The following is a 12,402-nucleotide window of genomic DNA, read 5'->3' on the forward strand; positions in this document are numbered from 1 at the left end:
TTTCATCTAGTAGAATGGGTGGGAATCAACTGCATTATTTTATTTAACCTTTATTTATTCAGTGGAACCCATTGAGACCAGGGTCTCATTTACAATTGTGCCCTGAAGACAACAATTCAACAATATCAATGGATATTTCCAATAAAATACAAATTAAAACAACAATTTGCAAATTCAGCACCACAATTTCAACAATACATACACATTTTTATACTCAATCAAAACAATTACAACTCTCATTTAACACATTCATCACCAGAGTCCTAAAACTGCTGTAGAGGCACCAGGGTATCAAGAGCCTTATAGGCCATTCCAAAACTTTTCCTAGCTCCGTGGAGACTAGTGGGACTTCAAGAGTTAATCAACCCTGTCAACGGGTTTGGTGCCTTGTATTTTTATACCTTAAAAGTGAGGCAAGATAAGCTGGAAGCATGTGCAGCAGAGCTTTATAAACAAAAATGGATTCATGAAGTGATCTTCTGATACAGGATGCAAGAATGTGTACTAAACATGTAAACCTGTCACTTGTGATAAAGTGAAGAGCGCATCTAAGGGTTTTAGAGTAGTGGCTGCTGCATTCTGATAGATGGTGTCACCATAGTTGAGAACTGGCAGGACGGTTGGCTGTACACTCTGCTTCCTGGTGTTAAGGGAAAGGCATGATCCATAAAGAAAAGCTTTAAATCCGTATGTATTTTTTAAGTTACATTTTTGTCAATCGAAATGCCCTGGGCCCGACTTCCCAAAAGCATCTTAAGGCTATGTTCATCGTTAGAACCTTGGTAGGAGCATCGTTAACTCTTCGAGCTGTTTCCTAAAACCATCTGCGGTAACTTTACAAGGATTATTATCCACTCCCGTTTCAATGTTTAATGCCTTTACTTGTAAACTTCAAAAATAAGGGGTACAGCCATGTACAAACGGTAGAAAACAGGAGTGCGATATTCGCAACTCAACATGAGGTAGAGTCCCATTAATGCTGTGCCAAATCTGGGTGATGACATCACAGGCATATAAAGGTCACCACCAATGTCCATAATAACCATACTCCCATGAATAGTAATTTTTACCTCGACTATCCGGTGCCCCAGCACATTGACTCTGTACCAGTACCCCCTATATATAGTCTTGCTATTGTTATTTTACTGTTGTTCTTTAACTACTTGTTACTTTTATATCTTACTCTTATTCATATTTTTTAAATAGCATTCTTGGTTAGGGGCTTTTAAGTAAGCATTTCACTGTAAGGTATACCTATATACCTATACCTAAGGCTACCTATTGCATTTGGAGCATGTGACTAATAACATTTAATTTGATTTGATAGTAATAATACTATACTGCAGTTAAGTACACCCCCTATTCAGTAGGAATTATTTACAGTGCCTTGCGAAAGTATTCGGCCCCCTTGAACTTTGCGACCTTTTGCCACATTTCAGGCTTCAAACATAAAGATATAAAACTGTATTTTTTTGTGAAGAATATCAACAACAAGTGAGACACAATCATGAAGTGGAACGACATTTATTGGATATTTCAAACTTTTTTAACAAATCAAAAACTGAATAATTGGGCGTGCAAAATTATTCAGCCCCTTTACTTTCAGTGCAGCAAACTCTCTCCAGAAGTTCAGTGAGGATCTCTGAATGATCCAATGTTGACCTAAATGACTAATGATGATAAATACAATCCACCTGTGTGTAATCAAGTCTCCGTATAAATGCACCTGCACTGTGATAGTCTCAGAGGTCCGTTAAAAGCGCAGAGAGCATCATGAAGAACAAGAAACACACCAGGCAGGTCCGAGATACTGTTGTGAAGAAGTTTAAAGCCGGATTTGGATACAAAAAGATTTCCCAAGCTTTAAACATCCCAAGGAGCACTGTGCAAGCGATAATATTGAAATGGAAGGAGTATCAGACCACTGCAAATCTACCAAGACCTGGCCGTCCCTCTAAACTTTCAGCTCATACAAGGAGAAGACTGATCAGAGATGCAGCCAAGAGGCCCATGATCACTCTGGATGAACTGCAGAGATCTACAGCTGAGGTGGGAGACTCTGTCCATAGGACAACAATCAGTCATATATTGCACAAATCTGGCCTTTATGGAAGAGTGGCAAGAAGAAAGACATTTCTTAAAGATATCCATAAAAAGTGTTGTTTAAAGTTTGCCACAAGCCACCTGGGAGACACACCAAACATGTGGAAGAAGGTGCTCTGGTCAGATGAAACCAAAATTGAACTTTTTTGGTAACAATGCAAAACGTTATGTTTGGCGTAAAAGCAACACAGCTCATCACCCTGAACACACCATCTCCACTGTCAAACATGGTGGTGGCAGCATCATGGTTTGGGCCTGCTTTTCTTCAGCAGGGACAGGGAAGATGGTTAAAATTGATGGGAAGATGGATGGAGCCAAATACAGGACCATTCTGGAAGAAAACCTGATGGAGTCTGCAAAAGACCTGAGACTGGGACGGAGATTTGTCTTCCAACAAGACAATGATCCAAAACATAAAGCAAAATCTACAATGGAATGGTTCAAAAATAAACATATCCAGGTGTTAGAATGGCCAAGTCAAAGTCCAGACCTGAATCCAATCGAGAATCTGTGGAAAGAACTGAAAACTGCTGTTCACAAATGCTCTCCATCCAACCTCACTGAGCTCGAGCTGTTTTGCAAGGAGGAATGGGAAAAAATTTCAGTCTCTCGATGTGCAAAACGGATAGAGACATACCCCAAGCGACTTACAGCTGTAATCACAGCAAAAGGTGGCGCTACAAAGTATTAACTTAAGGGGGCTGAATATTTTTCAGTTTTTGATTTGTTAAAAAAGTTTGAAATATCCAATAAATGTCGTTCCACTTCATGATTGTGTCCCACTTGTTGTTGATTCTTCACAAAAAAATACAGTTTTATATCTTTATGTTTGAAGCCTGAAATGTGGCAAAAGGTTGCAAAGTTCAAGGGGGCCGAATACTTTCGCAAGGCACTGTATATAGCGTCCACACTATAACACCAACGTTACTAAAGTTGCTCTTCAAAATGCTTGTTACTTAACAACTGCCTCAGACCACTCTTAAAATAGCTAAGTAAGTCGTTAGATGCGTTTTTGCCCTTCCTTTACACACAAGATCTCCGCTAAACACAAAATCTAAATGTTTGTCTTTCTGTGACTGCTGATAACTTCAGAACGAATGTTACAGTAATACATTAGCATCCACAGTTTTTGTGCAAGGAAAGTCATACCATATAAAACACCTGTGAGCTGTTGGCTAGAGCACACATGCCAAGACGATGTAGGCACATTTATTATTTAACGCAACAATTTTTGTAACAAAACTAGCGGTAGAGATGAAAATGTGATTGAAACACTTTGAAACTAAATTTTTTTTGCGGGATATTTAAACGTAGGCGAAAATGTACATTTTGTGTGCACTACCTCATCACGCACTGATTTTTATCTGCAACAAGTTTGTTTGGTGGAAACACAAAATATGCAGATTTTAGAATATATGGAAAACTAGCTACAAACTTGCCCATTCTTTGCCTAACAAGTGAAGATGCTTCAAAACAAAACTGAGATGAGTGTATTAAAAGATAAATACATAGACCGAATATCCAAAACATTAAGGACATCTGCTCTTTCCTTGACTTCTCCACATTTTGTTACGTTCCAGCCTTATTCGAAAATCGATCAAATTAAATACAAATTCTCAGCAATCTACACACAATACCACATACTGACAAAGCAAAAACAGGTTTTTAGAAATGTTTGTACATTTATTACATATAAAATAAGAAATACATTATTTAAATAAGTATTCAGACCCTTTGCTATGAGACTCAAAATTGAGCTCAGGTGCATCCTGTTTTCATTGATCATCATTGAGATGTTTCTACAACTTGATTTGGGTCCACCTGTGGTAAATTCAATTGATTGTGCATGATTCGGAAAGGCACACACCTGTCTATAAAAGGTCTCACAGTTGACAGTGCATGTCAGAGCAAAAACAAGCCATGAGATTGAAGGAATTGTCCTTAGAGCTCCAAGACAGGATTATGTCGAGGCACAGATCTGGGAAAGAGTACCAACACATTTCTGCAGCATTGAAGGTCCCAAGAACACAGTAGACTCCATCATTCTTAAATGGAAGAAGTTTGGAACCAACAAGACTCTAACTAGAGCTGGCCGCCTGGCCAAACTGAGCAATCGGGGAAGAAGGGCCTTGGTCATGGAGGTGACCAAGAACCCAATGGTCACTCTGACAGAGCTCCAGAGTTCTTCTGTGGAGATTGGAGAAACTTCCAGAAGGACAACCATCTCTGCAGCACTCCACCAATCAGGCCTTTATGGTAGAGTGGCCAGACGGAAGCCACTCCTCGGTAAAAGACACATGACTGCCCAAAAGGTACCTAAAGGACTCTTAGAGGACTCTTAGACCATGAGAAACAAGATCCTCTGGTCTGATGAAATCAAGATTGAAACTTTGGTCTGAATGGAGGAAACCTGGCACCATCCTTGTGGTGTAGATTGATGAGGAAAAAATATTTTAGAATAAAGCTGTAACGTAACAAAATGTGGAAAAGGTCAAGGGGTCTAAATACTTTCCCGAATGCATTGTATGTAGCCAGGTGAATCCAGGTGAAAGCTATGGTCCCTTATTGATGTCTCTGGTTAAATTCACTTCAATGAGTGTAGATGAAAGGGGAAGAGACAGGTTAAAGGATTTTTAACTGAATATTAGGAAGGTGTTCGTTAATGTTTGGTTTACTCAGTGTATTTGAAGGATATTGAAATCAGTTTAATGTTAATTTATTTTATTGAGTTTTATTTATCTATTTGTACGCTACTGTCACATTTTTGGCTCAATATAATTCATGATGTGTAATGTATGCAATGATGTAGCATCTTGATTTAGTTCATTATTGTAGGGAAAGCATTAAAATAAGCCTCCTCAATATTTGTAGCCATAGGTGATTATATCTCTATATGAGCTGATTCGTCGTAAGTATTGTGGAATAATTCTAATGTTAAGGTAAGATTGGAAAGGTAGAACACTGATCAGAGAGCAGCCCTGCCTTTCTGTCGATCCTATCAGTATCGACACATGCCTCAACAACGCACTTATCAAACGTTCTCTCTGCGTGTTGTTTTGGGAAATGCATATTACATCTTTGGCAGTTGTAGGAAAGATGCATCGTTAAAACACTCTAAGCCTAAATTCCATCGCTATCGGGAAAACGGGCCAAGATATTTTTAGGTGGGAACTCAATCCATGAGAGAACCATCCAATGAATAAATGTGTAATCCATTGGAGACATTTTTGCCTGAATAAGAGAACAACATAAGTCCTCAACTGGCAGCTTCCTTAAATAGTACCCGCAAAACACCAGTCTCAACGTCAACAGTGAAGAGGTGACTCCGGGATGCTGTCCTTCAGGCAGAGTTCCTCTGTCCAGTGTCTGTGTTCTTTTGCCCATCTTAATCTGTTATTTTTATTGACCAGTCTGAGATATGGCTTTTTCTTTGCAACTCTGCCTAGAAGGCCAGCATCCCGAAGTCTTCTCTTCACTGTTGACGTTGAGACTGGTGTTTTGCGGGTACTATTTAAGGAAGCTGCCAGTTGAGGACTTATGCTGTTCTCTTATTCAGGCAAAAATGTTGGTCGCGTACACAGATTTGTAGATGTTATCGCAGGTGCAGCTAAATGTTTGTGTTTCTAGCTCCAAAAGTGTAGTAATACCTAGCTCTGCCTGCCCTACGTACACTCACCTACGCTGTCTAGACTGCCTCATAAGTTCGTTTTTTTCACGTTTTCTTGCATTATTCAACAAGTGTTTCAATAGCAGGATACCTTCAGACAAAAGATCAACACGCATGGCTCTAGGTTACACCTATCTAAACATATTTTACATTGTTTTGCGAGATCAGACATAATATCACTCACTGTAATCCGAGTGTTCATTTTCGGAAGTGTGTAATCTAATTTGTAACCATTTCAACTGTATTAATAATAAAAATTCTACACGCTTGGCTCGAGATTACACCTATCAAAACATACTTTACATTGTTTGCGAGATCAGACATAATATCACTCACTATAATCCGAGTGTTCATTTTCAAGTGTGTAATCTAATTTGTAAACACTTGCATCAATACATTATTAATACAACTGTATTAATAATAAAAAATAAAATGACCTTTCTTCTGTTTCTTGTGATGTAAGTGTCAAGACGGAGCGTTAAATCTTCGACAAAGCTTTTGCATTCTAATAAATTCAACGGTTAGACAATATACTCCATTTAGCACATTTCAGCCATTACCAGGGTGTGTTTGACAGGTCATTACAATCTAGAGGCGAAAGAAACGTACACCTATTTAGGAGAGGTGCTGGCCAGTGGAATGAAACACTTAAAAAAATAAAGGAGAGCCGCACACTCTAGGAGTTCAGATGCAAAATATTTATGTCCAACGTTTTGACAGACAAGCTGTCTTCATCAGGGTATAATGACAGGTCATTACAAACAATTCCACGGTCATAATGTTAACGGGGAAAAATGAAAGGCACAAGCAAGAGTACAAAAGAGTCACAGGAGTAAATTTAGAGCAATCAATCCAGCGAGATTGAAGTGACAGGCTGAAAAAGTCAGATCCTCAGGTGGGCAGGGCATGAGCGTTGCTCATAATATTGTTGTATATAGACTCGGAAGTTTTAAAATTGATAAATTAAGGGCAGCTAAAGGGGAGAGTCAATTTAACCAACCATGGAAGTAGAGTTGAAGTCGGAAGAATACATACACTTAGGTTGGAGTCATTAAAACTCGTTTTTCAACCACTACATACATTTCTTGTTAACAAACTATAGTTTTGGCAAGTCGGTTAGGACATCTACTTTGTGCATGACACAAGTAATTTCCCCAACAATTGTTAACAGACAGATAATTTCACTTATAATTCCCTGTATCATAATTCAAGTTGGTCAGAAGTTTACATGCACTATATTGACTGTGACTTTAAACAGCTTGGAAAATTCCTGAAAATTATGTCATGGCTTTAGAAGCTTCTGATAGGCTAATTGAAATCATTTGAGTCAATTGGAAGTGTACCTATGGATGTATTTCAAGGCCTACCTTCAAACTCAGTGCATCTTTGCTTGACATCATGGGAAAATCAAAAGACATCCGAATTTGTTTTGCAGACCTCCACAAGTCTGGTTCATCCTTGGGAGCAATTTCCAAAAGTCTGAAGGTACCACGTTCATCCGTACAAACAAAAACTATAAACACCATGGGACCACGGAGCCTTCAAACCGCTCAGGAAGAAGACGTGTTCTGTCTCCTAGAGATGGACATACTTTGGTGCAAAAAGTGCAAATCAATAACAAAAAAACAGTAAAGGACCTTGTGAAGATGCTGGAGGAAACAGGTACAAACGTATCTATATCCACAGTAAAACGAGTTCTATATCGACATAACCTGAAATACCGCCATTGCTTCAATTCCACCATAAAATAGCCAGACTACGGTTTGCAACTGCACAAAGATCGTACTTTTTGGAGAAATGTCCTCTGGTCTGATGAAACAAAAATAGAACGGTTTGGCCATAATAATCATCATTATGTTTGGAGGAAAAAGGGGGAGGATTGCAAGCTGAAGAACACCATCCCAACCGTGAAGCACGGGGGTGGCAGCATCATGTTGTGGGGGTGCTTTGCTGCAGGGGGGACTGGTGCATGTCCCAAAATAGATGGCTTCATGAGTGAGGAAAATTATGTGGATATATTGAAGCAACATCTAAAGACATCAGTCAGGAAGTTAAAGCTTAGTCGCAGATGGGTCTTCCAAATGGACAATGACCCCAAGAATACTTCCAAAGTTGTGGCAAAATGTCTTAAGGACAACAAAGTCAAGGTATTGGAGTGGCCATCACAAAGCCCTGACCTCAATCCAACAGAACATTTCTGGGCAGAACTGAAAAATCATGTGCAGGCAAGGAGGCCAACAAACCTGACTCAGTTACACAAGCTCTATCAGGAGGAATGGGCCAAATTTCACCCAACTTATTGTGGGGAGCTTGTGGAAGGCTACCTGAAACATTTGAACCAAGTTAAACAAGGCAATGCTACCAAATACTAATTGAGTGTATGTAAACTTCTTACCCACTGGGAATGTGCTGAAATAAATCAATCTCTCTACTATTATTCTGACATTTCACATTTTTTAAATAAAGTGGTGATCCTAACTGACCTAAAACAGGGCATTTTTACTAGGATTAAATGTCAGTAATTGTGAAAAACGTACATTTATTTAGCTCAGGTGTATGTAAACTTCCGACTTCAACTGTATGTAGATATAATTTCAATAAAAAAACTGAATATCACTTAAAAAAAAAGTTTTTATCCTAATAAATTGGTTCCTCAAAGCGTAGACTTCTGACTTTAGTTTTTTATACATGGCAGCTAAAATCTAAATTGCTTATACAATTCAGCATATACTGCTGATGACAATGGTGCTGTGTCAACAGACATTTAATTTATAGTCAATCCATATGGTTGGGAATTTATTTTGGATAATTTGATAATTACTTTGGATGATTATGGTATGCACGTGACAATTAGTTCACATGTGGTGTAAGAAGGTGCTATATCTGCCTTGTAAGGTGGGATGGAAAGGAATCCCCAAAATAAAGGGCCATACCTATAAATGCTGTTTCTGATTGAAAAATAACCTACACACTGAGGAATGCTGTTAGGCCGAAACGTCTGTGTATGCTATCCTGTGGCAGTAAAAAGTCAGCTTTATGCAACATCTTTTTGAGTGTGGACCCATCACACTTTTTTTTGCTTAAATCAACAGTTGCACAGAAATGTATGATCTTGACAAACACATATAACTGCTAGTTACAAGGAAATTCCTCCTTCAATGTTGCTTCACTTGATCTATCCAGTGCTACTCTGGTCCTTCAAGTGACCGAGACCAGATCTGAAAGCAAGGACTCTCATTATCGTTAAATGAAAACTGGACTCGGGTGACACTGACTATTAGTGACAAAGTGTTGACAAGCAACCAGAAGAATGTCTTAGTGTACTTACTGGGTGGCTTGTTGGCAGCCAGATTTTTGAAGTGACTGCCTTTTATGATCTCCACTGAGAGACGGCCCGTGGTGGCATTGTAGACGAGCCCTACCAAGATCTCTGGTGTGGAGCCTTGGCTGGCTGACTGGAATGAAGAGGCACTTTCGCTGCAGGACATCTCCGATATACTAGGCTGGGATTCACCGCCCTGCTAGCACGTGGGTGGACAGATGGACCAACAAGAAGGTCAATGAATTTTCAGGGTCTGCATCTCAGAGTAGGAGTGTTGATATAGGATCAGTTTTGCCTGAATTTGTCATAATTAATACAATTACATGGACAGGGGGTGACTTGATCCTAGATCTTTATAAATACGGGCCCAGGATTCAATGTTAGTGAAATTTGTAAGGAAGTAAGGTAAGGAATCTACATTCTTATAATAAAAATGCAGAGATGCTGTAATAACTGGCAGACATGCTCTGACAAACCTTTGAGACAGCATTGGACAGTAAAATGTGAAAGTTGTTAGAGTTTGTACGAGTTTCTCTGTTTTGGACTATGTTCATTTACAACGAGCTACATAACTCAAATCAAATAACTGATGTTTGCAATGTGGAAAAGAATCCAGGCAAATACCAGAATGTCAGAAATAAAGTCTTCATGTATTATCCGGGTAGGTTCTTAGTAAGTACATGACAAAACTACCCCAGGAACAGCATTCTACCATCACAGCTGTTGTGTACAGTAAATGCTTGAGGCCTAGCTTTTACTTTGATCTACTCACAGGGAAGGCACAGCAGGGGTCCAGTATGACCGGCACCGACATCTTGCCCTGCAAGTTGAGCTTGGTGAGGTAGAACACCTTCTCTCCCAGCACCTTCTCTTTCTTCATCCGCCGCACGCTGTAGAGACGGAATCGAATGGAGTAGTTGCCGATCATCTCTGACTCCACGTGACTGAAGCGGAAGGTCTCTGTGAAGACCGGGCAGGGCCCTTTCTGGATGCACGTCTTCGCCCTCTGCTTTTTTGTGGGCAGCAGCACCAGATGTACCTGCCAGGCAACGTTGCCTGTACGCTTGAGGGCCGGGATGTCTGTTGCGGCCGTGACCGTCACCGCCAGCCGCTGGTCCTGGGAGTTGTAGTCGAACACCACATCTAGAGTGCCATATTTGGCCAGGGGTTCCGGTTCATAGCCCTTGGGGAGCTGAGACGCTGACCCCCGGGCTGACATGTCCTAAAGAGACACATTACACCACACAAGAAGTAATGTACAAAAGATTGGCAAACACAATACATTTTTTTAAGTCTACACCGCCATACGTATGATCTATCATACGTTATGCAGTCATCACAGCTCTTGGACTATTTCTACATTGCTAGTCACTTGAACTAGAGAAGTACTGAACGTTTGCTTAAAACTGAAAAGCCTCTACTATCACAAACACCTGAGCTACGAGAGAGATCCTAAAGACTCAACCTCTAGTTTCAACTTGGGTGAACAGGGTGAATTGGAGGATTTGAACTATGGGAGGTGAAATGGATCAGGACGATCAAAGTTACCTTATGTTTTCGACGTAGTTTATCGTTGCTCTTGTACCATGACCTGTATAAGGGCTTCTGTCAGAAAAACACAACACACATTTATGAAGGAAATATATCAGACAAAATCCTGACAGTGGTGTAATTGTTTATAAGGATGTTTCAAAGGCAGGATTACAATCTGATAATTTAGTTCCTCAGATTGCCCTTGTTGGCTCCCCCCTCGCAGATCTGAAAATATTTCTTGGTAGCAATATAGCAATAGCTCAACAATGTGGGGTGCCGTTTTCAACATCTTGTTTACATCCATCCAATCCTTCCCAATCTCTGAGGGTGAAGGGTTAACAGGGAATATATTGGATTGGAATTCAAGCAAAGAAAGTGGGACATTTATTGGGAGAAATAGAGGTTGAGAGACTTTGGCTATCTGTGTGCATGTGTGTGTGGTCGTGAAGCCCAAAATAAGTGTTTCATTCCGATCATTTCTTCCCACCATGGTAGTCTCATGCATGAAAAATCTACAGGTGCAAAAAGGAACTTTAGAATCATATTCTATTGACCACACACCCATATCATCAATAGTCAGAAAATGCAATAATCAAATTACCGAAACAGCTATACATCATGCTCTGAGCTCCAGTCTTGTCTAAACCATAAGGTTTCTCAATCAAAAGACTTCAATAACTTTTCTTCTTTCTTTTAATTTAAGCCTCCTGCTCCTTCGTGCGTCGAAAGAAATCTTGCTTGTTTGTAGGTGACCAAATACTTTTTTTCCATCATAATTTGCAAAAAAAGTTAATTTAAAATCCTCATTTTTTTCCTCATTTTGTCTGTCATAGTTGAAGTGTACCTATGATGAAAATTACAGGCCTCTAATCTTATTAAGTGGGAGAACTTGCACAATTGGTGGCTGAGTAAATACTTTTTTGCCCCACTGTATATATTTTTCCCCCATGAGGTTTCCATGGCAGTTGGTCCTTATTTTCCACATGATTTTCATGGTTTCAGTAATGTATAGAGTGCATTTCTCTTTTATTTTGTTGTTTTGTTGTTTTTTAACTATTGTTTGGCGTACTAAAATATCTGGTAACACTGTATTTTAAGGTACACATAAATTTGGGTCTAATGTACGTAGATTAACTAATTTAAACAACTGAACTTCCAAATATACTTTCATATACACTGAGAGTAAAACACTACTAATATTGAGTTTTGCTCTCATAACAGCCTCAATCCGTCGGGCTGGACTCTACAAGGTGCTGCTATGGTGACCAGTGAGCTGAGATAAGACAGGACTTTACCTAGCAAAGACTTGTAGATGACCTGGAGCCAGTGAGTTTGGCAATGAGTATGAAGCGAGGGCCAGCCAACGAGAGCATACAGGTCACAGTGGTGGGTAGTATATGAGACTTTGGTGGCAAAACGGATGGCACTGTGATAGACTGCATCCAATTTGTTGAGTAGAGTGTTGGAGGCTATTTTGTAAATGACATAGCCGAAGTTGACGATTGGTAGGATAGTCAGTTTTTCGAGGGTATGTTAGGCATCATGAGTGAAGGACGATTTGTTGTGAAATAGGAAGCCGATTCTAGATTTAATTTTGGATTGGAGATGGTGGATGTGAGTCTGGAAGGAGAGTTTACAGTCTAACCAGACACCTAGGTATTTGTAGTTGTCCACATATTCTAAGTCAGAACCGTCCAGAGTAGTGATGCTGGTCGGGCGGGCAGGTTTACTTGTATTTAAGATCAATTGGAGGCCACGGAAGGAGTGTTGTATGGCA

The 12,402-nt window shown here is 39.8% G+C and overlaps 1 protein-coding gene across 2 annotated transcripts in view; it reads right to left on the reverse strand.

Moving 5' to 3' along the window:
* Positions 1-12,402, reverse strand: part of syt14a (synaptotagmin XIVa) — a 133,495-nt gene that overhangs the window by 15,657 nt on the left and 105,436 nt on the right. The window contains exons 6-8 of one of the 2 annotated variants that reach the window (XM_021585679.2): positions 10,641-10,697; positions 9,865-10,314; positions 9,099-9,288 (exon numbers count right to left, since the gene is read on the reverse strand). In XM_021585679.2, coding sequence (XP_021441354.1) covers positions 9,099-9,288; positions 9,865-10,314; positions 10,641-10,697 — 697 coding nt within the window. Of the gene's footprint in view, positions 1-9,098; positions 9,292-9,864; positions 10,315-10,640; positions 10,698-12,402 lie in introns of both variants that reach the window. The other variant, XM_021585678.2, reaches the window with a different exon arrangement.

The sequence above is a fragment of the Oncorhynchus mykiss genome, chromosome 26, assembly GCF_013265735.2.
Source record: "Oncorhynchus mykiss isolate Arlee chromosome 26, USDA_OmykA_1.1, whole genome shotgun sequence".
Lineage (NCBI taxonomy): Eukaryota > Metazoa > Chordata > Actinopteri > Salmoniformes > Salmonidae > Oncorhynchus > Oncorhynchus mykiss.